This window comes from Acinonyx jubatus, chromosome A3, assembly GCF_027475565.1.
Source record: "Acinonyx jubatus isolate Ajub_Pintada_27869175 chromosome A3, VMU_Ajub_asm_v1.0, whole genome shotgun sequence".
NCBI classification, from domain to species: Eukaryota; Metazoa; Chordata; class Mammalia; order Carnivora; family Felidae; genus Acinonyx; species Acinonyx jubatus.
In genome coordinates this window covers 102,562,392-102,589,500 of record NC_069388.1, presented here as the reverse complement: position 1 = coordinate 102,589,500, position 27,109 = coordinate 102,562,392, and the positions used below count along the sequence as shown (strand labels likewise).

General features: G+C 50.2%; 1 protein-coding gene across 4 annotated transcripts; it reads right to left on the bottom strand.

Moving 5' to 3' along the window:
- On the bottom strand, nt 1–27,032 carry MALL (mal, T cell differentiation protein like). Of its 4 annotated transcripts, none has more exons than XM_027033698.2 (5): nt 26,863–27,032; nt 26,103–26,310; nt 6,149–6,316; nt 3,655–3,777; nt 1–1,582 (listed from the first exon to the last, which is right to left on the bottom strand). In XM_027033698.2, the coding sequence occupies exons 2-5, from the start codon at nt 26,208–26,210 to the stop codon at nt 1,520–1,522; spliced, it is 462 nt and encodes a 153-aa protein (XP_026889499.1). In that variant the 5' UTR covers nt 26,211–26,310; nt 26,863–27,032; the 3' UTR covers nt 1–1,519. The 4 variants fall into 4 exon arrangements, with proteins under 4 accessions (XP_026889499.1, XP_026889498.1, XP_026889500.1 ...); XM_027033697.2 differs by having other exon boundaries at nt 1–1,535; nt 26,863–27,009; XM_027033699.2 differs by lacking the exon at nt 6,149–6,316 and having other exon boundaries at nt 1–1,535; nt 26,863–27,017.
- Between the last annotated feature and the right edge of the window lie 77 nt (nt 27,033–27,109).

The following is a 27,109-nucleotide window of genomic DNA, read 5'->3' as shown; positions in this document are numbered from 1 at the left end:
TTTTATTTGGATACAGCTACTCAGTAAATATTGAACAGTAATCGTCCCAGGCAACAAAGTGAGAGATAAATGGTGGCTTTTCAAGATATCACCGTGGTGAGAAAGGGAGTGGTCAATGATGCCGGATTTTGCAGCCAGAGAGTTCTCTTTGGTGGCTCCCTGTCCCCACCCCCAGCCCCCAGGGGCAGAAAAAAGTTGGTACAAAACCGTAAGTCCTGGAATTGGCTAAGACTGGTCCCTTTCACGTAATAATTTATTTCATGTCAAAACCATAGCAGACACATGCAGTTATGGGGCTGCGCCTGACTCACCTGGGTCAGGAAACCCAGTGCAGAGACAGAGGATGGGGCTTGGACCCCTGCGCAGATGAAGATATGTCTGCGAGCACAGCTCTCTTCGGGAAAACACTTTGAAAACAGCACCTTGATTTTATGTGTCTGTGTGCATAACGCCAGCCTTTTCTTTGAGAATGCCCCCAAATCACCAATGTCTTTGCCGCATGAGGCCCCTGCTGGCACCAGTCAAGGGGACGCAGGGGGAACAGGTGCATGTGGAAGAACAGAGACCCTGGCATGGGGTCCTTTCCTGCCTCCTGAGATGTCCCACGAGGTGGGACAGAAGCCCACAGGAGAATCCTTGCGTGGAATGTTCTGCCTCCTTCCTTGATGGTCTTTTCTGAGGGAGAAGGTGGCTTCTAGTCCTTAGGGGTGGGTTTCTGGATCTCTGGCACAGGTGTCCTGTGGCCTGGAAGTTTTCTGACAGCCCGATTACGGGGAAATAGAAGCAGGACCCACACTCCTTCCCCTCTGCCAGGTCTTACTGTATAACTGTAGAGTCAGTGACTTATTTCTCCCCACAAATCTACCCTCAACGTTGCTTTTATGAAGATGGGGAGGAAAGGGAAGGGGGAGTGGAGTGGGGGCTCAGTGTGGCTCGTCCCTGTCAGCTTCCCCAGGGGGGGCAAGGAGGGCGGGTTTGGACCACAGCTCGAAATCAAAGGCAGAGCCATGCAAACTTGCAAGGTCTGTGGATCTTCAGATCTGAAGGCACTGACAGCACCATTTTGATTTTAAGAAAACAAGACTGAACGTCCCCGTGAACCTGCTCTAGGGAACCTCACTCAGTGCTGGGGCAGAGTCCCCAAACAGGCGTGACGATGGCAGATGTGGGATTCTCAATGGCGGCGAGGGCTTCGGATATCAGTTTTCCAATAGAGCGAGGTTCCTTGTCAGATGAGACAGTTACCTTCCCAGGCAAAAGCCAAGCCAAACAGACACACAAGCAAACAACCCCCTCCCCCAGCCTTTGCATATTCACCATAACGAATTACAATGTCCAAACAGACGCGCCAGAGTGCGATCTGGTCACTCAGCCTGAAAAGCTGGCCTGTCCATCCCATCGATGTTTTTGTTGATCTTCCGTTTACCATCCAGATGGTGGATGTTGAAAACTACTTTTGGGAGCCGCTCATCCAGGTGTTCAGAGGGCATTTCTCCCTTCGGCACGGCTCCCCGATTCTTCAGTGGTAATAGATGCTGAAGGCATGGAGAATGTAGAGCAGGGTGGTCATAAAGGCGAAGAACTGGCAGAAGACGAGAGGTTCCGTGTTAGCATGGCCAGATGGCCGCCCCCACCCCTCCTGCACCTGGGTCCGGACTGGACTCCTGAGATCTCTGTAGCCTCACGAGCTTCATGGGCTCCAGGACTCTCACCTCCTCCCGCTGCCCAAGCCAGACACCAGCCTGACTCCTCCCTTTTCCCACCACCACGTCCAAAGCCATCCCCAAACTCATCTGCGCGTACTGCCTGCCTATCTCTTGGTACGCCCACTTCTCCCTTGTCTTGGCTGCCCTCATCCTTCGTGGCCTCAACTTGCCCACTTCTGCTCACTCTTCCCCTCTGATCTGTCCCAAGAGGAAGATGTGATCGTGTTGCTCCCCTCATGTGGTTGAAACTGTGTGGTGAGTCCTTGCTTCTCAAGAGGGAGGCCATTGCCCTTGATAGGCCTTCCAGGCCTGGCTGGCGATTCTAGCTTCGCTTTGCCCCACTGTCCACTCACACCTTGTTCTCGTTCCTTCCTTCACTCATTCCTTTAGCAAATACCTTTCAGGCACCTGCTATACTTCAAAAATGACAGTAGCTATAACAGCGTACAAAACATTCAAAAATTCCTAGCCTCATGGCGCTTACATTTCCGTGGCAGAAGCAGAAAATAAGCAAGATTGGGGCGCCTGGGTGGCTCAGTTGGTTGAGCATCTGACTTCCGCTCGGGTCATGCTCTCGCAGTTCACGAGTTCAAGCCCCGCGTCGAGCTCTGTGCTGACGGCTCAGAGCCTGGAGCCTGCTTTGGGGTCTGTGACTCCCTCTCTCTCTGCCCTTTCCCTGCTCACACTGTCTCTGTTGGTCTCTCAAAAAATAAACAAGTGTTAAAAAATTAAAAAAAAAAAAGAAAGAAAGAAAAGAGGCAAGCTAAACCAGTAGAGTAGCTGGTTTGGTGGGGATAAGTGCCCAGGAGAAAATAAAGCAGAGAAAATACAGGGCCCGCTGGGGAGGGGGAAAGGCAAGGCCTTCCCGAAAAGGTGATATGTGAGAAAGGAGCAGAAGGAGGTGAGGGATTTGGAGCAAGGGCGTCCCTGTCGGGGTGGAGGCGAGAGCCAGGCTCTGTGTGTTCAGGGAGCAGCGAGGAGGCCAGGTTGCTGGAGCAGCTGACCGAGAGCGAGCAGTGGAGAGAGGTCAGAGGGTGCCGGGCCAGACCGTGGAAGGGTGGTGTGTGGGCGTTGGCGTTAGTTGGGAGTTTAAGGGACTTAAGATTGTTTGAGGAGGAGGGAAAGGAGGCGGACAGGTTGGAAACACCTAGTGCTTGTCGGGCACCCCATTCTTACAATTGGGAATAACACTCCATGGCAACACCCCTTCCTCCAGCCACCGGATCCTTGCAGGAGCCCCCAGACTGACCCAGGCCTGGATCTTTCTGGTCACAGCAACCGGTCGGTGTTGGGCTCTCACCCAGTCTGGGTGTTAGGTCCTTTCCGAGAAGTGTTGGAGGCAGGATTGAGGAAAGTTAGGCCGCCAGAGGAGGAAGCTGCTGGCTGTGAGCAAGTGGCCATGTGAGGGCGCCATTCCACAAAGGGAGAAAGGCAAGCAGCGCTGGCTGAGTCTCTGATCCTAGTGGACTTAAGGTCTTGGGGGTCCTGCTCTTCCCACGACTGGCCTGGCCACCTGGCCCTGGGTTCTATCAGCCAACGTGTTAGCCCTGTGGACTTGTCCTTGAAATAAAAGGACATTGGGACGGTTCAGCCACGCCGAGGAATTGGGGTTCCTTTCCGCAAGCGGTGGAAATTCTTCCCATGGAAGAGAGAAATGTGCTCCAGCTTGGGTTTTAGAGAAAAGAATTCTGAGGGCAAGGCTGGGTGGGGAAGCAGAAGACGTGAGATGACAGCTGAACTTGGGCTTGGTACCCCCTGAGCTCGTGCAGACACACACACACAGCACACACAGAGACACAGACGCACACAGACACATGCACACACACATCTCCTTTCCTCCAAGCCCCCTTCAGTCTGAGGCCCAGGGCCCCCCATTCCACAGCACATAGAATTAAGCCCCCTTCGATGTGCTCCCCACCAGTGGCTCCGTGTTCTGCGCGGCACTCACCGAGGCTGCGGTGTTTATGTAGTAGTTCCTCAGGTCCGTGGTCTCAGAAACGATGGTGGCATGTGCTTGTAAGACAGCGGCACTCATGTACAGGATGCCAGTGGTGCCGTGGTACAGGCTGTCCTGGAAAGGAAGAGGAGAGGCCACGGCCACCGTCATGTGGGCACTTACGCAGGTGCACACTTCCCTCTTTGACCACACAGCCGGGCGGAGGGAGCAAAAGAGACAAGCCTGCTCCTCCGACTCCTGCTTTTTTCTTTCGCAGGGTTTCTGGTGAACAATAGCGGATTAATAAACGGCAACGGGGGCACCTGGGTGGCTCAGTCAGTTAAGCGTCCGACTTCGGCTTGGGTCATGATCTCACGGTCCGTGAGTTCGAGCCCCGCCTCGGGCTCTGTGCTGACAGCTCAGAGCCTGGAGCCTGTTTCAGATTCTGTGTCTCCCTCTCTCTCTGACCCTCCCCCATTCATGCTCTGTCTCTCTCTGTCTCAAAAGTAAGAATGAAAAAACGTTAAAAAAAAAAAAGAAAAAGAAAAAAAAATTTTTTTAAATGGTTATCAGTTCTGGAAGGAATGTTGTCACAGGTGAATTGGCATTTTGCAACCCCTAATGAGATATTCAACTCAGGAAAACTTATTAGGAGACGAAAAAAAAGTATCAGGGGAAAAGCTGATGGGTAAGCCTGTCACAGTGGAAGAGGGGCCACCGGTTGCCACATGTGATACGACTGGAACCCACTTAACGGAATGTTGTTTCCAGAAAGGTGTGAACCCATCTTCACTGCAGGGACTTGGAGGACCAAGTCACATCTCACCAGGAAGAAACAAACAGACAAACCCAAAAGGTTGGACCTTCTGTAGGATAGCTGACCCGCTTTCTTCAACAGCGTCCCTGGCAGGGAGAGCCATTGGAGGTTAAAGGTACCCAAGAACCCTCACTACCAAGTGCAACGCACGGCCCCTGTGAGGATCCTGATCAAACCGGCCAACTGTAAAAAGACATTTCAGGTGTAATCGGGTGAATCTGCATACGGTCTGGGTCTTAGATGATACCGAGGAATTATTGTTAATAACTTTATGTAAGTGTCGTAACGTAAGGAAGTTTGCATGTTTCTTTGGAGGCAGACTGAAATGTATAGAATGGAATGACATGTTTTGGATTTGCTTTAAAATTCTTCAGGAGAAAAAAAAAGGCTAGGTGCTGCAAGCGTGTTTAACACTTAGTAGTGTAGGAATCTGGGTTATGGTTACTTGAGGGTCCATAATATAATGGTCCCTACTTTCGTATATGTCCTAAATTGTTCAATACAGAAAATTTTTATTTTATTTTATTTTATTTTATTTTATTTTATTTTATTTTAAATGTGTATTTGTTTTTGAGAGACAGAAAGAGACAGAGCACGAGTGAGAGAGGGGCAGAGAGAGAAGGAGACACAGAATCCGAAGCAGGCTCCAGGCTCTGAGCTGTCAGCACAGAGCCTGATGTGGGGCCTGAACTCATGAACTGTGAGATCATGACCTGAGCCGAACTTGGACATTCAGCCGACTGAGCCACCCAGGAGCCCCAAAACAAAAAAAAATGTTAAATGGTTATCAAGATGATGTGACATGAAAACAATGTAATGACATAATATTAATGAAAAAACTGACATCCAAAATTATTGGTTCAATGTGATTATATATACATTTTACATACAATTTGCAAGGAATATAGGAGAATGCACCCAGTGATTGTGAGAGCACCATGGGATTGGGTGATTTTTTTCCTACTATCATTTCCTTTAATGCTGCTCCCATGATTTAACCATAAATAAAATTTAAAGGGAAACGCGGCAGGATGCGCTTTATATAGAATATGTATATTCCTAACAAGGAAGATGATGGAGGGGAATACAATGAAAAATTTGCTGTGGCAGAGAAATGCTTTCATTCTGGCTTAATAGTAAACACAGGAAAGGGCACCGGGTGGCTCCGTCAGTTAAGCGTCCAACTCTTGATTTCAGCTCAGGTCATGATCTCACGGTTCATGAGTTCAAGCCCCACATCGGGCTCTCTGCTGTTTGTGTGGAGCCCATTTTGGATCCTCTGTCTCCCCTCTCTGCCCCTTCCCTGCCCTTTCCCTGCTCTCGTATGCGCTCTACCTCTCTCTCAAAAATAAATAAACATTAAAAAAAATAGTAAACCTATGAAGATGAAAAAGTCTTGGATCCATAGTGACCCAGCCCTGAAAAGGCCTCTGGTCCCTGGTCTCTGCTTTTCAAATGCCATCTGAAATGATTGTAATTAGTCATTCTTCATGCCTTACTTATGTACACCGTTTTTGAAGTGGGGGGGATCTCCCTTTTTAGCAGTCCTCACCTTCTCCATGGAGCAACGAAGTCATTTACCTTCTCAGCCTTTCTCCTTCCCCACCCAGAAGGCCCTTTGTCCTCACAATACCCAGGACAGACATCAGGAGGAATCCAAGGGCTTGGGTCACCCTCTCTGGTTCTTACCAGGACTCGCCAGGACTCATATCTTTTGTAAAATCCAAACAAGTAAGACAACAGGAACATCAGGGAGATGAGAAAAGAGGTGAGTGAGACATATATCACCCATCCTTGTAGCAAGGCGTTTGCTACCTGGGTGGCAGCTACCAGCATCCAGACCCAGCACCCAAATACCTGTAAGAAAAAAAAATAAAACAAGAACCTTCATTTGCTTGTGTCGGGCATAGTTCCCTTTGCAGGGCATCCCTCTTCTCCTCTGTCTCCGGTTACGAGCTCTGCAGATGAAGTTAGGGGGGAAGCAAGAGGGAAATGGGGAAGGAAGGCTGGCCCCGAGCAAGAGTAGACTTTGTTAGAAAACTCAAGTGGTTAACACAGAGGTCACCAGTGGAGGGACTTGGGCAGTTTGGTTTGTGGATGTGTCTTCTTGGCCCAAACAGTGTTGACATATACAGCCGTTATATACATTTCTGAATAAGTTGCCAACATTTAAAACAGGATATTTCACAGGAAAAAATTCGATTTTAGACATCTCTTGAGAAGTCTATAGTTCTAGCCACAGTTGAACACATTCCCAAGCCAGAGTGGGCTGAAATGAGTTGTGACTGTTTCTTTAAAAAGGACCCAGAGTCCTCAGTGGACCGCATCCCCTTCACCCCCAACTCCACGCCCTTGTGTCGCACGTTTTATGTTGCTCACTTTCTCTGTGGAATAGTGCTCTCCTTCTCCTGGTTCCCTTTACTCACTCACCATGCCTGCCTGGCCCTGTGTGCATTTAGTTTGGGCCCCTGGGTTATAGTATCTGACACCCTGTGGTCAGATAGCAGTTGGGCAATACTATTCCAGTTTAATTGTCTCTCAGCTCTGTCCAACCTTTTATTATCCTCTTGGTGGAGAAACCAAATCTTTTCTATGGACTCTGCCTTTGTTTGCTTCTAGCCTGGGTTTATACTCATGTTAGTGAGTCCAGGGAAAGAAATAAATGTCCACTAAACAGCATGTTCAGTTAGAGGCCTGAGGGAAAGGGTCAACATGAGCACCAAGTAGTTTTGCTATTGGTTTGTCTCAGAGTTTCTGTGCTCCTCTCCTTCCTGGGTTCTCCTTAGGATATCCTTGTGAGCCTCCTTGGTTCTCCCTCTCCTCACTCCTGTTAAATCTATGCTTCTAAGCATGGCATAGGTTGGCAATTCCAGGTCTTCAGGCCCACACATCCACTTGCCACTGGATGTCTCTACTCAGATGTTCCATAGCAGGGGTCAGCTTTGTACTTGCAGGATCCTGAGAATGAGCGCCTTATTAAATTTTGCACCCTGAGCATCTCATTTGCCCCACCCCAGGCCTGTCTTTGCCCCCTCAAGATCCTCAAATCCAACAGTTACAAAATCTGAACTCATTGCCACGTCCTAATTCCCTCAGAACCCACTCATCTCTGCACCTTCTGAGAATGACCCTTCTGAGGGAGAGAGTGATGGGTTTGGGAATGAGTGTAACAAGTGATAATGTTCTACCTCTCACACTGCACGGTGGGAAATTTTTTCTTTTATAAAGCAATAAAATAATTACAAAAAATGTGTTGGACTATGAGACCACTGGAGATTTGGAGTGATGAAGAGACAGAGCCAAGGATGGCTCCCAGATTTGAGGTATGGAGGAAGCACACCACCAGATTTAAAACTTTGTGTAAAGTTACAGTAATCAAAAAGAGTTATCAGTGCAGGTAGCTCACATTTCTGCTCATCTCAGGAGATAACTCATCCCTTTCCCTAGTTCTGTTGCCTTCCACACAAACTTTAGAAGCAGATTGTCAAAATCTACAGTATCTTCTGGGGCTTTGTGTTAAATTTATGGATCGATTTGGAGGAGAATTGACATCTTTACTATGATGAGTTTTCCAATCCATGAACATGGTATGCCTCTCCAATTATTGACGTTTCTTTGTCTTCTTTTATCAATAGTTTGTAGTTTTTAGCATACAGATACGGTACACACTTCCTTATATTTATGCCTCAGTATTTTATTTGGGGGGAGCTATTGTAAATAGTATTGCTTTTTTAAAAATTTCATTTCCTGGGGCACCTGGGTGGCACAGTAAGTTAGGTGCCTGACTCTTGATTTCAGCTCACATCATGATCTTGTGGTTTGTGGGATCAAGCTCTGTGTTGGGCTCTGCACTGACAGCTGGAGCATGCTTGGGACTCTCTCTCTGTCTCTTTCTCTCTGTCTCTTTCTTTGCTTGCATTCACTCTCTTTCTGTCTCTCTCAAAATAAATAAATAAACTAAAAAAAAATAAAAATTTCATTTCCCAGTTGTTCAATGCTAGTAATACAAACATGACTGTTTATTTTGTGTGTTAACATTGTATCCTGCAAGTTGCTAAATTCACTTACTCGAAGAAGTTGTTTGGTAGATTCCTTGGAATCTTCTGTGTATCTCATTAGGTTTTAATTTTTATGATTACAAATAAGATTGAGCTTACGTGCATACATTTCAACTTCTGTAAAATTTTTAATTGTTTTTTTATTGGTTCCAAACTTCTTATGGGTTTGTTTTTCTTACTGATTCATAGTAATTCTTTCTAATAGTGTGGATCTTGTTGGCTGTGCGAATTATTGCAAATATATTCCTCGAGCACGTGTTTCACACATTTTTATGATGCCTTTGATGAACAGAGTTCTTAATTTTAATGTAATTGAATATGCTCACCTTTTCCTTTATAGACTGTGCTTCGTTGGTCAAGTTTAACAAATCCTTCCCTACCTTGGGTCATGAAGATAGGCTTTCTGGGACCACTTTCTTCCTGCAGTACAATCATTACTAGTTTCTTTGGGAAAGGTCAGTTGGTAGTAGTCAGTTTGATTTGTCAGAAAATATTCTTATTTTTCACCCTGACAATTATTTCCTCTCCACACTTCTAAGGTATTTTCTCAATGGTTCTACATCTTTCTATATTTTCCATTATATTCCAGCTCCATTGTTGCTGCTGAGAGGGCAGCTGTCCATTGCACTGCTGTTCTCCTGGAAGAATCTGTCTTTGGTATCTGGCGGCTTTGGGAGTCTTCTGTCTTTGAAGTTCTGCAGTTTGTGTTGAAGCGTGGGTATCTTTGTACTACTTTTGCTTGGCATTAATTTCATATTCGAAACCTGATAATTCCATTTCCTCAGTCTTGGTGCCTGATTCTGCAGTTTGTGGCTTTTGTTAACTTTCATTCCTGTTCATTTTTTCCCTCCTCTGTTTGGTGAATTCTGGTTGTGAATGACTGTGGGAGTAGCTCACTTCTGAATGATGCTATTAGAGAACTTCTGGATTAAACAAGTCCAGTTATTTCTGTCTAGGTGAACTGAAAGATATGCAACTTTCAGTTCTCATTTTCATAACATACCCCTGGCTTCCTGGGACGAGCAGTTCTCACCTTACAAGTAAGCAAAACATAGACATGGACATGTCCACTGTCCCTGATGAGGCTTCCACTGCTGTTATTCTGGAGAGGAAAAGCACTTTGGGATTTATAGAGAATTTATGAGCCCTTAAGGAGAGAAAAGGAACAGGAATTGAGACGCCAAAACAGATTAGGAAGGTGACCACAAACAAGGCTCTCACTGGGCTGGACAACACATTCAGAAGCTTCACCTTCACGTAAAGACCAGCTCTGGGAGCACATTTCCCCAGGTCTCAATAGTCAGTGTCCATGTGAATCTTGCAAGTCTTAGGTTGAGCCTGGGACCACCTGTGAGTAAGATGGCTAGCGTGTCCTGAAGAGGGGGTGTTGAAGGACAAAAGCCGCTGTGCCCCTTGAACTGGGCTCCTGCATGTTGATCTCAGTGACAGGGGTCTGCTGGTGCTTTGGGGCACCTGCTAAGCATCCTCCCCACCGAGACTTGGGAAGTGCATAAAAACGCTGGCACCCTGTCAACACCCAAACGATGTGCTAGCTGCTAGTGGCAATGGTGTTTGGGACTTAGTGACCGCACCGGAGCTCGTCAAATTTTAGACTCATTTTAGACCTCGGAAGGCAGAGCATGCTGTGTGCCATTCACCGCTGTATTCCTGGTGCCCAGCGCAGGCCCTAATACAAGGTGGGTGGGCATGGGGTCAAAGATCATCCTTCAGAATGAATCGATGATGACACTCCGTGTTCATCAGGTGCTTTACAGTTGATAAGATGCATTTGCTTAGACAGCCTTTTGGTTAGTCTACACAGCAGTTCGAACTCCTTGGACTTTCTGAGACCAAAGAACTGCCACTTCATACCTGACACTGCTTATTGCCAGTTCGCCTCTGCTAGACCTGGGGGGTGTGCCAGAGTGCCTGAGCCTATCAGTGCCTGCAGAGGCCCCCCCCCCCCCCCCCCCCCGCCATCAGAGGCTGCCCTGGGCGGACGCTGCCAGATGCACATTATTTACACGTCACACTAAGTTCTCCCCACAGTGTGTGAGGTGGTGCCGTACTGGAGGGGACTGAGACCTGAGGTCACACAGGACATGGGGTAGGACAGCTCTGGATCTCTTCTGGCAACCAGAGTTTACGCCTGAGGGCAGGGGCCTCTGAGGGCTTGGGTATCTACTCAAATTGCCTGAGAATCTTCTTGAAATGGCTTTAGTGTTGCATAATCAATGTTATGAAGGGGAATGTTATTTTTTATTTCCCCACCCTCTACCTTCTGGACAGAAGAAAGGACCAGGGCCAAGGACAAACTCCGGGCGAATTTAAACCCGGTCTTTCTTACCTCGTTTCTGCCTCAAGCAGTCTAGATTGGATTCTTTATAGGTAAGCCGGTTTCGAGTATTTGTCTTTATTTATTATTTTTTTAATCTATATTTAGCTTTCCAAATTTTCTTGGCAGCCTAAACTGCTCTCTTATTTGAACCTTCAGTTTGCATTTTCCCAAGAGCAGGAGATATTTTTAGATGTCTGGGGCTGGCCCTCAAAGTGGAAGAATGTTTTATCATAGTAAGATATTGTGATCGAGTGGCTTTCAAGCACGACTTTGTTCAGAGTCTGTTTCTTACGAACGGACACAGATTACTCGTCTACGCATTCTGCAAAGGCTGAACCGAAATCTGAAGAGAGCTTTTACCGTAGGATGGAGTTTAACAACAAGTTTGGTTGCTTATTCCTCCTTCGAGCATGGAGAATAGCTCCTTCGCGTGCAGAGAGCTGGTGAAAGAACTAGAATACAGAAACCGAGTAGCCTCACCCGGATTGGCGCCTGGGAGAAAAGCTGAGATTCCAGGCCTGCGGAGGCGGAGAAATTGGGCTCCGAGCATCTCATCACACCACAGGGTGAGAAAACTTTCAAAGGCACCTGGGGTCAGGTCAGGAGGATTCAGAAGGGTCTTGTTGACAACTTGATAGGACAATCTGAGCTTCAGATAAGGATAATGGCTGTGGGTTGAAATACAGCAACTAAATTGAAGTCCGTGAGTTGAAAAAATACTTTCAGAAAAGCCCCCTTTTGGGGTCATTTTGGGGGGGAGGATGCTTATTATTTCGGAAGGCAGCTGTGCCCATCGTTATACCCACCCACCCCCCCGATGTTTATTATTGTGATTGCTGCTTAAAAAAGGAAAAGAAGGAACAAAAAGTATGGTGTAGAGGTAAGGAGATTCTAAAGTACGTGGATGCCTGGGGCTTCCCCTCTGAGTCCTGTTACTCCTGGGGTCTTTGAAAGTCCATCTGGGGACTCTGAGAAATCCCCAGGGTCTAGGTCCTGCCCCAGAGATTCTGACTGAGCCCATTGTGAAAAGTTCCCCAGGCGGTGCAGTTAGGACCTGAGAACCCTGGGAGCCTCTCTCTTTGTTTCCCCGGCTGACCCACCCTGTTTATGGACGCAGCATCCTTCCTCCTGGGTTCCAATTCAAGCTCTGCCTGCTCGGCAGGTTATTTGACTCATCTGTACTTTCATGCACTTGTCCATCAAACAGAGGAGGTGGGGATCGCCTTTCTCATCGGATTCTCGTGAGAACTAGCTAAGTCTCCCCAGCACACGGTGAGCGTGCGGTAACCACTGTTGGCCATGTTAGCCATAACCATTTGGAATGGCACAGAAGACCGGAGGGAATGTTCCCCGACAAGGAGCCAGAGGAGGGAATGTTCAGGGCCAGTCTTGCTGAGGGAGGGGAAGTTCACTTCTGGGGGAGCCGGGAGAACCACCAGCTGGGTGAGTGAGAGAACATTTAGGGGACACACATCCTTCTGAGGAGTCGATGGAAGTTTCGGTCATCTAGAAAAATGTTACCTATGTACACGCACGACTTTTGTCTACAAATCTGGGGACTCGCAGACCCTCAAAGCCCACCCGCGGCTCCCAGGTTGAAATCCGTTGTCATCTCCAGGCTAAGTAACAGTGCCATCAACTGCTGTATTATTTTGACAGTATCAACCGAAACATTAAATACACATATTGTTTGATCCAATCATTTCACTTTTTCGAGTCTGTCCTATAAATAATGCACAGGAACAAAATGGTGAAAGTACAAAGTTGTTTATTGGGGCCTTGCTGGTTATGGAAAAGATAAGATACATCTTAAATGTGCATCCAGAGAGGACCAATCAAAGCAATTATGTTTGCACAGTGGAGCACTCAGCAGCTTTCAAAAAGAATGAAAAAATCTTTGTATGCCAAAGGGAACAAGTTCTAAGTACCGTAAAAGGCACAGACCAGCGCGCCCAGTGTGCTGTGATTTTTGTAGAAAAAGAAGAAAATGGATGTGTGTGTGTATGTGCATTTGTTTGCAGATGCACAGAATGTTTCTGGAACGAGACCCAGTAAACCAACCAGGGCCCCAGGCTCCCAGGAGAACTACTTGACAGGGTGTTGAATGTTTAAACTAATTAAAAAAAAAATGTATATTTACAAAGCAAGAAAGAAAACCCTGTGCCAGATGATGGAGGCTGGCTTCAAAGGTCAAGACTTTTGAATGGGAGAGACAGGAGAATCACCTGTTCTTTGGGGAGGATGAATCCGTCCACCCAAATAGAGCAGGTGGGACCTGAGGCCCCTGATGGGCAGAGCAGGTGAACTTCATGCATGGAGAGGTTCTGAAGACAGACACCGCCCTGGAGATGACCCCATGTGAAAGGCAAAGGAGGAGTCGAAAGGATGCACGGTCTCAGATTGCACGGGCCGGCCGGGGCTCTGGGATGAGGCGGGAGGTGTGGGCTCGGGCGGGGCAGGTCAGGGGGTGAGAGCCAGGGAGGAGCACTGGGGCGATACCCTGCTGGCAGGTTTTTCTGCATAGCTGGGCAGTAGCTCAGCGTTGTGGGTCTCACCACCAGCACCGCGTTCCTTTGCTTACCACTTAATTTTCATGAAGCACTGCCTCTCTTTCCCTTCCCTGGGACTTGGGGGAACGCAGGCTCCACCACAAAGCCTCAGAAACTTCAGGCCGGGAGGACACGGCCCACATGAAGACAGTGAGGCCCAGGAGGTAACGGTGCCAAGCGAGCTGGGGGCTCCTGGTCCCACTGATGGCCCCGGGCGGGGGGGTGGTGGGGGGAAGGGAACAGACTCCGTGAAGGACAAGCTCTAGCATTGCCCACTGTGGGAACCCAGACTCCCTGGAGGTAATGAGGTAATCCACGGTCCCTCACATTCAGCAACCCCTGGCCCATGAGCTTTAAGTCCGGGGTCTCTTGGCCATTGCAGAAAATTTTTAGAAAATTGTATAGGGGCGCCTGGGTGGCTCAGTTGGTTAAGCGCCTGACTTCGGCTCAGGTCATGATCTCACGGTTCGTGAGCTCGGGCCCCGCGTCGGGCTCCGCGCTGACAGCGCAGAGCCTGGAGCCTGCTTTGGATTCTGTCTCCCTCTCTCTGCCCCTTCCCTGCTCACGCCTTGTCTCTCTCTCTCTCTCAAAAACAAGTAACATTAAAAAAAAAAAAAAAGAAAGTTCTATGAAATACACAGGACACCATTTACCATCTTAACCGTTTTTAAGTGGTACGATTCTACGGTGCTAAGGGCATTCACAGTGTTGTGAAACCATCGCCACCGTCCACGTCGACAATGCTTTTCATCTTGCAAAACTAAAACTCTGTACCTGTTGCCCACTCACTCTCCCCTCCCCCTTCCCCGTCCTAATCTTTTGTCTCTATGAATTTGGCTACTCTAAGGACATCATGTGAGTGGAATCATACAGGATTTGTCTTTCGGCTACTGGCTCATTTCACGGAGCATAATGGCCTCACGGTTAATCCCTGTTGCGGCCTGTGTCAGACTTTCTTTCCTTTTTAAAGACCGAATAATAGGCCATGACACGAACACAGCACATACATAGTTTGCGCATCCATTCCTCCAGTGATGGGACGCTTGGACCGCTTCCTCTTTTTGGCTGTCACGAAAGGTGCCAGTGTGTGCAACTATCTGAGGCACGTTCTTTAAAAGGGAAAAAATAAGACGAAACTCATCCTGGGGCTGTGCTTTGGACCCCGTAATTCTGGTGCAAAATGCTCCTTTAGACAGACCCACTGTGTTTGTGCTGGAGCACGTGTCCGTCCCTGGGTGGGGGTAGGGGTGGGGGTGGGGGGGTGATATCAACTCAAAATGCCTTCACTCCAGGGCGATTGTAATGACTCAAACCCAAACCACGTGGCAGGAAGGAGAGCTGTTACTATTTTTCAACCCTAAGATTTTTTTAAATTGATTGTAAAAAATGATATTAACAGCAAAGGAATTTTTTGGTATATTAGGTCCCCTTCCAGCCCTAGTGCTCGCGCGTACGTATTTTCTATAAAGCTGGAAATCGTGATGGACATGCATTTTGTATTCTCCTTTATATATTTTTGGATTTTGCTACGTGGCTTGATACTAAAATTGATTCTTGGTACGCAAGGTCGTTCTATTCAGTTGGCCTGAGCACTGAATCTGTGAACATGGAGTCATTTGCTCCCAGGGGAAGTAGGCATTAGGTTTCTGCAAAATCTCTGGTCACAGTATTTTCATCAACTGATCAACACGTACCTTTATTTGAGGTGCTTCAACGCATAGCTTTATGTTAGGTGTGTGTGTAAAGACACCTTATTTAATATATGCTCTTGAGTCATTAACACTGAACTCTTGGCCAACAGCACTACAAGCCTGTCGAGCACGTATTGTCTATGAAAGGCAACTCACGGGGTTCTCGTGCTGAAGCCCTAAACAGCACTTCAGCACGAACCGAGGGGCTATTTTAAACAGCAAAATCACCAACGAGAAGCACAAAAATGTGAAAGATGTGCCCCCAGACAGACTTTGGAAAGGACTCTTGTTTACAGGATGAGAGCTGAGACAAGAAGGCACAGGGTAGCGTCTTGCTCGGCCTCAGCTGGGAACATGCACCTCAGACAACCCAAACGTTTTGCTGCTCTGCACGGGCCCGCCAATAACCACGAGAGTGCTGTGAGTATTGTTTAGCGACTGCGAATAAATTGTCGCGACTACATACGTTTGCAAAGAGAGAATCCAGTAATGACAACTGACTGCACTTTCCAATGCCACAATTACACTCCATCAGGCTGAAAAATGTCACTTACTCAATGAGGCCCCTGTGCCTGCACATTGGATGTCTCCGGCTTTTCCCGTTACAGACAATGACACAGGAAATAGCGTTACAGAGATGGTTGCCTTCGTTTAACTTGTATCCTTGAATTTCCCAACTGGGCTTACTGGTAGGAGGTGTGGGCAGGGAGGGGTGACTTTCCACCATTCACTAGGCTCATCGCAGGCCCAGGCTGGGACATTTGTGTGACCGAGTCTGGCCCTTCCAGGGGGAAGACATCAGGGGACTCCCGGGAAAGGGTTCTTCCTGCCTAAGGAGACCAAGATGAGACTGTCTCCGTTCTTACTCTGGTCATTGCTGTGTCTGGTATCAGGCCTGGAGCTATGAAACGAAGAGGACAGAGGTGGTGGGAAACGGCTTGGGCCCTGGCGATGCAGCTATGCTGCGAAAGAATCAGCCCAGATGTACAGCTGGCCGAGACTTCCCAGAACGTGACATGGTCCGTTCCCGTCTGCTCAAGCCAGTCTGAGCTGGCGACAGCCCTTGGCACGGCACTGCCGAGGACCAGCTGGGATGCCTGGAACCCTACCCCCCTCTTAGAACACCCTGCTGGCTCCCCGTGACCCGCAGACCAAACTCGGGCCATGGCCCTGCAAGCCCAGCCTGCCTAACTCCCCCCGCTCTGCGTCAGTCTCGCTGAGTCTCCGTCAGTGCCCCCAGCCCTGGGGCTTCCAAACGTGGGCTGAGATTCATGGTGAAATTAGTTTGTTAGTTCGTCACCAACAACATTAAAAAACTAAGTAGGCTGGACTAGCAAGTAGGAGTACGTTACCCATGGGAAAGGGAAACAGTGTCCTGAATCTGTTTCATTGCACACACACACACACCACACATGCACACCTGCACACACGTGTACCGGGTTGCCACGAAAGCATCTCTCTTCTGTGGGCCCAGTCGGTGTGGGGGAAACCTTTGCTCTGGAATGCCTTTCTTCCTCTAGCCAAGGGCCTCTTCCTGTTCTGGTGTGCACCCCCTTCCACAGTCTTTTCCTCCACAGCACTGTCTGGGGCAGACACTCTTGACATTGGGTCCACAGCACGGCTGCCATAGCAGGAGCCCATCGGGGACCTGAGGGCCACACTGGGGCCCATATGGGCCGCGTGAGCCTGGGAGAGGAAGGGAGCGGGAACGAAACTTGACAGGAGCCCTGGGTGGGACAGGTGGGAGGGGTCCTGGAGTGTCCCACATCTGCAGTGACTAGAACTCAGTGTGGACGAGCCAGGGCAGACACAGCTGGGTGACGCTGGCCTCCTCTGGGCTGCCTCGGGGAGCCGGGCGCTCCTGGGTGGTCCTCACCCAGCTCGGAGACCCCCGTGCCCACGTGGGTGCTGCCTACAGCCCATGGGGCAGCTCCCGTGCCTGAGTCAGTGGCTGCCAGCCTGTGAAGTTTCTGAGCAAGAATCATTACCTCCTTCGTACGGCGGTGGGGAGGAAACCGGTTCTGGGAGGCCAAGCGACTTTTCCAAAGTTACTCATGGGAGCGCGCCAGGCCTGGACTGGAATCCAGGACCCGCACACAGCTAGCTTTGTATGGAAGTTCTACGCTCCATAATTTAACCTAGGACACTTCCAAACACTGAGTCACTACATCCTGATTCACAGAGGGCGAGTTTTCTCTGTGGCTTTAAGGTTAGCAGGAAATTGTGGCCCAGGCCCCTTGGCCTCCGGTGAGGGCCCATGTCTTATCCGGTCCACTCCAGGAACAATAGTGCCGGCCAGAGCTCCAGCTACCACCGCTCCTGGCAGAACAAATCATATAAGGAGGCCTTGGTACCCATAAGGCAAAGGAGGGGCTGGCCGCTGGCTGGGGAAAGTCTGTGCCTACCTTGGGGTGTGTGCCTGGGAGGGGCAGGATGCCGCCGCAGGGGGAGGGGCTGGTGAGTCAGCGGGGGGCCTCCTCCGCCTTCCTCCCCTCCCTCCTGGCTTCCTCCCCCAGGGCCACTGCACCCCCCACTGACCCAGCTTTTTATTGACCGAGCAGTACAGATTTTCATAAAGTAGGGTAATAAAACCATTCTTACCCATCCAAAGTCTAAAGAGCTTTTCCTTCTTGTCTCTTAAAAAAAAAAAACAAAACGAAAACACTAAGCACTTTTAGGGCAAAAGTGTTTTTTACCCTCCCTTTTTAAAACTTTTTTTAACCTTAGAAAAGTTAGAAAGTACAGAAAAGATGTAAAAGCAGATAAATGCATCCCGCTCCCCAAGGTGGCCTGGTGGACAGGCTTCCTCCAACCTCGGTCTCTTTCCCTTTGGCTCCCACTATGGTTGTCAAGCTCACATCCCTTTGCATGTTACCAGAAAGTCACCAGATGAGCCCAGGAGTCGGGCTCAGGGGAGATTCTCCACCTGAGCCCACAGATGTTTTGTGTCCAAGATGGCCGTGATCCTGTTCTTTGTCAGGCACTGAGGACCCGTAGTGATATCACTATTCACTCTAGTCCTGGTTGACTCCTGCTCAGCTCCCCCTCCCCCACCTGTCTATGAGCAGACCTTTGAGGGCAGGGACCAGACCAGGGTCACCTCCTCCAGGAAGCCACTCTTGACTGCCAAGCCCGAGTGCATCATGAGGAGTGACCCCCTCACGGTTATTTTCTCTCTCCACTGCCTCCTCCCCAGGACCCGAGCTCCTGGATACAGGACTCGGCCCTGTGGTTTTTGTGTCCCCAGTGTAGGGCACGGAGACTGGCACAAAGCAGGCTGTACATGCTGCCGAGTTGAGGAGGAAACAGGAGGCGGGTTGCTGGACCCTCCACTCCCTAGCTGCTCAGTCTCATCTCCCTGGGCCTGATTACCATGCAAGTGGCCCCAGCTGACACCTTCTGGGTTTGCCACTCTGGCCCAACCACAGACTGGCATTTCTGCCAGAGCCGGGACAGAATGGGGACAAACACCCATTTGTTTCGTCCCCACCCATTTCCTGCTCCATTACTTCACAGGCCCTAGAAATTCTCCAGGTCGGGAGCATCCTCCCTTAGAGAGCAGAGGGGCTTCCCTGGGATGCTTTCCTACCCCTGCTGCTTTTACACCCCTCCCACCCCCCTCCCCACCCCCGGGCACATAGGAAGGACTATATAAAAATGTGTGTCAGAGAGGACGATGTTCAAATAGACGTACCACCCCCCTCCCACATCCATCCAGCATCACCTGGGCAGAGAGAAGGTCCAGATCGGCATGGGGGGTGGGATGGGCTGTGACCAGCTTGGAAAGCAGAAAAGGCAAAGCTCAGAGATTCCCTTCAAGGGGAGGAGCTGAGTTGGGCTTTTTTGATACAGGTCAGAAGACTCTGGGGGCCCCTGTGATATCTGGCCCTCCTCTCAGACCCACCTTGGACCTTCTAGGTATAGCTTGAGGTGGGAGGGTGGGGTCTGTGTCTCAAAGGCTGTGGAACCTGAGTTATGGGCTGGCTCTGTTGCAAGCCCTGCGTCGGCCCCAAGCAGACATCTATTCTGGCCGAGATGGGGAAGATCTGACCATGTGGTGACATCTGAGAGGCAGGGCTGGTTGGCAGGTATGGGATGAGGCAAAGGAGGGTCTGGCAGAGATGAGGGGGTAAAGGCCAGGGAAGCCTGGTGTGGGCCCCCCACCCCCCACCCCCCACTTGGGCCCGCTTCCTGCCACTTGCCAATCTGGACAACATTCCAGAAACCTCTTCTGCCTCCCACAGATCAGCTGTGCCCCAGGGGAAAGTTCTCTAGGCAAAGAGCTCCTGGAAGGGTGCTGGCAGCAGGTGGGGCACTTTTCATTGACAAGACTTCTTATCTGGGGTTCCCTGCGTTCCAGCAGGTCAGAATGTGCCCTGCTACTCTCTGCAAGAGGACCCAGTTATTTCCTTCAGAACACCTACTAGTTAAGGGAAATCGTCCTGGCGGGCTGACCTTCCAGCGGCAGCTTGGAGCCTGTCTTGTCTGAACTGAGACTGGCCACCAGTTCAGGGATGGCCAGGCGGTCGGGGGAAGTCCAGACTTGGGCAGGAGGGCGTGTGCAGACGTGGACCATACTGGTTAGTTCCAAGGGTCTCTCAGTTCAAGCCCGCCCTTGTGTGGTCTGCTCTGTGACGTGGGCTGGAACTCTGCAGGCCACAATTCCCAGCCCCCTTAGAAGTTGGAGTTTTGCTAGGTTCTGGCATTGGTGGGGGCCTGGAGGGGGCCTGGGATGGGAGGAGGGTGGTGGGGGCTTCCTGTTGGCTGGTCTGGGTCCTGTCACTGTCACTCTGGCAGCAGCAGCAGCAGCCATTGGCTCCGACCCCAAGGTCCCCGTGCCCCTCCTCAGAGGCCTGAGAACCAGCCGGGCAGGTTTTCCTCTGGATGTCCGAGCACTGGCCACCCTCTCCGGATTCCGGCCACTCCGGGTGCTTATTTCTGGCTGCCTCAGCATCTCCTGTCTACTCTTTCAGCTTTTCAACAACGCCATAAACAAGTCCCTGTGTCGAATCCCCTCTGTGTGCAGTACCTACTGTGGTTTCTGCTTCTTCCTGCACCCTGACGGCCGAGCTCCATTTATGGATCTCCTTGGCTAATCTCCCTTTGCCCCATTAGGCACCAAACTCCAGAAGGCAGGGGTCATGTCTGCCTTCGTCATCTTTATATCCCCATGCTTGGCACAGAGTAGGCGCTCAATAAATACTTGTTGAGTGACTACGTGGCATTGAGGTATGGCAGTCCCCTCTTTTCTTACAGCCTGATGGCCTGTATTTGTTAACTGCCTGGTCACAGGAAGTCCTTGCCCGAACAAGCGAACATCTAATCCCTCAGTCCAAACCGTTCAAGAATGCCAAGCCCCTGCCTTGAGTCAGCGTATCCTAAAGGCTACCTAGTTCCTGGAGCCTTTGGCAATGGGGGGGCTGTGCATCCTGGCTTTTCTCTCTTTCCTATCTTGGGAAATACCCTTTGTTAATACCTTCTTAGCAGTGGTAGCATCTCAGTAAATAGCTGTTGGTTCACAGCTGGAAGTTTCTCACAAGAGACCCATACTTTCTATGAAGAGGTCCAGATGACAAACAATAATAAAACACGTGGGCTCACATTTCTGGAGCGGTTGCAACGTGGTATTGTCTTCTGGGAATGTCCTTACTGAGACCCCAGGGCTGTCTTACGAGATCTTTGCTGTTACTTTCTCCATTGTTGAGGCTCAGAGTGGTTAAGTAATCTGCCCAGGGTCTCACAGCAATTAAGTAGCACAGCCAGGCTCTCCACCTTGCTCTGAATGACTCTATTTTACTGAATCTGAACACACTGGGGGCCTCCAGGGTAAGGGTGGGATTGGTGCAGGGAGGCTAAAGCGGGTCTAAACAACTCGGGGAGGTTGACATCGACCACTTCCCACATTGCCCCTCCTGTCCTTCCCTCCCAGGGCCTGGCTCTTTCCCAGTCCCACTCTGTAATCCTCCTTCCCTGTTCCATGTAGTCCCTTGCAGGGGGCCTCCTGGGGCATTATGGTGGGAATCAGTGGCACCCTGGGCATGGAGGTGGTTAGTTCCCTCATCCTGCAGAGGAGCGGGTAGGTGGAGGCCAAATGGGGGTGAGGCGGGGGTGAAGGGAGGGGCAGAAGCAACAAGGACGAAATAAAATGGGCAAACTGAGCTTACTTTTGAGTAAACACTCCCCACAGTATGGGGAATTGAAAGGGAAGCACAGAAAAACAAGGGAAAGGATTTCTCCCTTTGAAAACCCAGCTTTAAGGGGATGTCACGACAGAGGGGAGGGCACCTGCCCTGAGCCAGGCCTGATGTGAGCCCTGACTCCTTCTCTCAGCCTCCGCAGTAACTTCAGTAGGCACAGGTGACCAGAAACCGCTTGAGGGCCAGCAGGTTTTCGGACAGGCTTTTACATATAAACAGAGTAAAAGGAGAGGCAGGCTGAAATTACGGTAAAGCTGGGGATTGGGTTTAAGCAAGACATAACGGTGACCTTTCTCAGCTGGAAGATTCTGGAATGAGCTTCTAGGGGCATCACAGTGTTTCCCTCTGGCCACAGTGCAAGCGAATTAAGAAGCTGAACACATCAAACACCAGTGTGTCCGAATTGTTTCATCTTTTAACTGGCTGACTCCAGAAATCTTCTTAGCTGTTTCTTTTTTAATTAAACATCGAATCAATTAAGTTAACTAGTGAAAGGTTTAAAATCAAAAGACTTCCTTGGACTCTGTTTCATAGAACACTCCCTGGGTCACAGTCGCCTGGGTCAGCTCTTGGCATCCCCCTGTCATCTTGTAAAAAAGATGAGTCAACTCACGCCAGGCAGGTAATCAGGTAATCAGCGCCCACCCCCCCCCCCCCACCCCCCGCCCGCCCCCAACTATGTGCACGCTGAAGAGCTGGGCCTGGGTCATCAGGAGCTGGGGCGTGTGGTGCTGTGAGTCACCCGGTCGCCAGCCTGCCCCGCTTGGGCACCAGCCGGCTCACACACTCTCTGAACGAAAGCCGGATGGAATACACCACGTCTGCTCTCACCTTAAAATGCACTGATTCGCCCTCGAAGATCACATTTTGAAATTAACATCGTTTTCACATGGGAAATCTGAATTCAACAGCAAACCGAACAAAACATGAATTTTAAAGTTAAAATCTAAAAAAAAAAAAAAAAAAAAGTCTCCTCCGTCGCTGGTGGGGACGTAAAATGGTACAGGCACTCTGGAAAAACAGTTTGTCAGTTTCTTAACAGGAAGTAGGCATACACTCATGATACGACCCAACAGTCACACTCAGGCGTTCTCCCAGGGAGGTGAAAACAACATCCACACTAAAGCCTGCATGCGAACGTTCACACAGCTTTATTTAGAATAGCTAAACACTGTAAGTAAGTGACTAAAATGTTTCTCAATGGGCCCATGGTTAAAGAAACCACGGCATGTCCCTGCCCTGGAATACTAGGAGCAATCACAGGAAGGAACTGTTGGCACACCCCCACAGCTTGGGTGCCCCTCAGGAGGGTTCTGAGGCATGGAAGAGGCCAATCTGTAAAGGCCACATGCTCTATGGCTCCATTTATTTATATAACTTACTTGAAATGACAAAATTATAGCGATGGGTTTAGTGGTTTCTGGGGGTTCTGGGGGGGCGGTGAGGGAGGACAGGGTGGGTTGGGGGGACTATAAAAAGCAAGCAGGAGGAAGATCTCTGTGGTGATGGAACAGTTTTGTATCTTGACTGCGGTGCTGACATGAATCTACATGCGTGAGAAGACGGCACAGAAGTGTGGTCATATTTTACCAACGTCATTTACCTGGTTTTGATGGGACCAGTGTTATAAAAGATGTAATCACCGGCGGGGGGGGGGGGTGGCGTAGGGAGCTGGGGGAGACCTCTCTGACCTATATCTGTAACTGCCTATGAATCTCTAACTACTGCAAAATACATGTTTTTCAAATGTGCATTTTAATGTTAAAGAGTGTAAGATAAAGCAACTTAGGCAAAGACCTGTAAGAGCAGTCTCTGGGTGCAGAGCTGGTAGGGAACATGGAAAATTCTCTTGGAATCCATGCCACCCAAGTTTGTCGTTGTCATGACTGCAAAAGAGCCCGACTGCTTGCTGCTGGCAGCCGGGGTGGCAGGGGGGCCTCAGGGGAGCCGAGGGGAAGAGCTCAGGGCCTCATTGGAGCTCCTCCTTAGTTCTGTTCTCCTTGTATTTTGGGCCCCTCATTCCCATGGAAAGGCCCTGGGCACAGACCCTGCTCTCCAGATGTCACAGTGGGTGTTTAGGAAACCCCCACCACCTCCACTCTGGGCCACCCCCACCACGGACTACATCTGCATCTGGGTATGGATTTCACTTGCTCTGCCCCTTTTTGCTGGCCTGAGCTCCTGGTTTTAGAATGCACCCTCTGGACTCATGTCCTTAGAAAAACACATGTGTGTCTATGATGCCTCAAGCCCCCAGACTGAGAATCTGCTGGGACTCCAAGGCCTGGTGCTCTGGTGTCAGCCCCAGTGTGTGGCAGTGGGCAGCATGCCCAGGTGACCAGGGACAGAGGCGTTTCTGCTGGGCTGATCTCGCCCTCCTCTCCAGCCCAGCACGTGTGCTGCTCAATGGGATCAGAACCAACTGACCAACTTGACCTTCTCCGTCCTCTCCCATTTACCTCCCCATCCCTGGCCCAATATGAGGCAAGCACACTTGATTCTGTAGTTCATGCTTGGAATGTTCATTTAAGGAAGAGGCAGGTGCAGAATAGCATGTACAGAATAACCCCATTAAATCCATATTTATGCGTGAATATATATATAATATAATAATATATATAATTATATATAAATATAATCCATATTTATGCGTGTATATATATATTTATACACATAAATATGGATTACATTTATTTCTGCATTTTCTAAGTATTCCCACGATGAATAAGGATCACTTGTGAATTAAAACTAAAGTTGTCATGCAGAAACATCAGACAAGGCCGAATGAAAAAGGACATTCACAAAGTAACTGATCAGTACTCTTCAAAAATGTCAAGACAAAGACAGAAGGAGACAAAGGAGATCAGATAAGCAAATGCAATGCGGGATTCTGGACTGGATCCTGGACCAGAGAAATGACATGGGTGGGGAAATCAGCACAATTTGAATGAGGTTTATTAGAACAGTGGAGCAACGGAAGTATCGTGCTAATTTCCTGATTTTGATGGTTAAATTAGCTAAGATGTGGACCTTAAGGGAAGCTGAGTAAAGAGTATATGGGAACCCTCTGTGCTGTTCACGCAGCTTTGCGGTAAGTCTGAAGTTCCTTCAACAGAAAAATAAATGAAAACAAATCAAGCCAATGACGATATCTCACCCCCTAAGATACTTAAGGCCCCAGAGACCAGCATAAGGGGCCCAGCATCATGGGGTTGGGTCCATGAGAGGCCCCTCTCACTATCACTTCCCCCTGGGTTTCTCCCTAGTTCTGTAAGCCCTGTCCCTCCAGCCTCCTGCCTTGCTGGTCTCTCCTGGACTCCAAGCCTTTTTCCTTTTCTTGGCCGCCAGCCTGGAAATCCAGCCTGTCTTTTGAGATCCAACACCAAAACCGCCTCCTGAGTGGTATGCCTGGACCCTTCCCTGGTCTGACAAGGTCAGATGGTCTCTCATGCTGGTGTCCCAGCCCAGGACAGTCACGGCCTCAAGCATAGTCTGACTGTGGAGAAGTGCTCGTGAGTCTCCCTCCTGCAGACAGGGAACCTGGGAAGGCAGGCCCTGTACCAGGGGCTTGCAAGACTGACATAAATCATGCGCTCAGTAAGCAGTGGTGGACTAACCAGGATCCTGGCAGTTCATGTGGTTGTTCTGGGTCCGGGCACAGAGAACTTTCAGGAGCACTAAGATGTCATCAGTCTGGCAGGATGCCCATACGTATGTCCCCCGGGGTTCAGGCCTGGCAGAAACCTGCCTCTTGGGTGGGGCCTCAGCTGGAGCCACCCAAATGCTGGGCCTGCCCTGCCTGCCTTCCCTTTCTTGGTGCCATCAATGGGCGCGCTTTAATGAGTTTGCCACGGGGTCACTCGATCAGGCCCAGCTTTCGGGCAGATGACACGAGAGGGCTGGTCGGGTCCGACTGAAAGCCGGAACCACTTTCTACCTTTCCCTCCCTGGCCTGGGGCCAGCACTGCCAAATTTAGAGCTGGTGAGAAAATATCACCCATAAGCTAGATGTTTCACAAGGTGTTTGAAAAAAACGAAACAAACTCCTTTGCCCTGAATTATTCACTAGACTTTAGTGTCCCCACAAGTAGAAAGGGGACGGTGACAGCCGGCTCAGAGAGGACTGGGGTTTGACTGACACTGTGTATGCAGAGTTCTGCAGACTGGAACACGCGACCACCCCCCCTGCCCCCCCCGCAGGGATCAGGGCCACCATTCAGCTGTAGGGCACCTCAGAGAGTAAGTTACGCAGTGACACGTTCTAGTGTGCGACCAGGGCGTCTCACACAACTGTTTTATGGCAGATGTTGTCAAAAGCTACCTCCTGAGCAGAGTCTACAAGTCAAAGTTCAAAGTCAGCTGACAAGACAATTAAGAAAATACGGGAAGACCTTCTCTCAGAAGGAAACAGTTCCCCCATTTTGAACTTTAGAAAAGCCGAAACAAGCAAGGAATTGGAGAAAAGAAACCATATAAAAATCCATTTCCAACACCTTCCTGAGGACCCAGGATATTTAAGCAGCATCCTCCCCCTGCTCTTCCCCCCACCCCAGCCCCTCCAATCACCAAGTGGCCTGCTTGTCACCTGTGGTGGGTTTGTTTTGGAAGGAGGAAACCCACCCATACTGCAGAAGCCAGAGGAGCAGAGGGAGGGATTAGGGACGTTCGGGCTGAGTCTGAGTCGTGGGGGAGATCGGAGACCACATCAACTCTGGCCCGGGTTCCCTTTCTCCAGGGAGTGCTCTCTAGCCACCGGCCAGCTTCTCCCAGGCCCTCCCCTTCTGCAGGTGGCCCACGAGGCAACACTCACCAGCTCCGGCAAGAAGAAGGCGTAGGGGATGGTGAGGAACAGCGAAACCCCCAGGGGCACGTCGGGCGGGGAGTAGCTGGTGGCGGGCGGCGGGTCCGGGGAGGCCATCTCTCACCCAGTGCCTGGTGCCCTTGGCTCCGCAGCAGCTCGCCGGCTCCGCGGGCCCGTCAAATATCACCTCCTGCCCGACACACCCATCGGACGTCGCCTGGGAGGGAGAAAAAAAAAAAAAAAAACGTTCCAGCCGAGCAGGTCCTTCCACTCCCTCCGGCCAAAAGACTCCTCGGTGAAATGCGAATGCGGATTCGGATTTGCATCAGATGGGCCTTGGCCCGCTGGGGCACAGCCTCGGGGCACATTGAGGCAAGGAGGGCGGGAGTCTCTTTTCTTCCTAAGGAATTTTTGAATCCTGGAGCATATTACTGCAGGGGGTGCCAGCTACAGCCACCACGCCTCAACCCTCAATACAGGCCAAGGCAACTCACCACGACAAAGACTGTTTGTTGAGGACCTACTATGAGCTGAGCTGAGCTAAGCAATCTGTAGGCAACTCTGGCCCTTCCCACAGCTGTGCACAGGGTTATTTCATAGCTTTCCCAAGTAAGGACACTGAGAATCTGTTAGGTCAAGTTAAGGTCACAGAGCTGGTCACTGACAATGCTGGGTCTTATATCCATCTGGCCCTGTTGCCTGGGTCCCTCCCTCCCCACTCCTGGGGGCCACCCTCCATCTCAGACAGAGGGAGAGGAGCCGCACTCACTTCCAGCTGCGGTCCCCAGAGACTTGGCGGTTCCTCACCACCCTCCTGTCTTTGCTCACACAGCGGATGGAAGACTTCTCCCTCTCTAGAAGAAGTCCGCCCCAGCAGGAGAAGGGCTCTGTGGGCTGGGTGCTGCCTCCCTCCTTCCCTGCAGCGGCCCCCAGCCGGTGTCGCCAGGAGCTGGGCTTGGGGCCAGGCAGTTCCTTCCTGCCTTCCGCCCACCCGCTGGCCGATCAGAGGGGCCGTG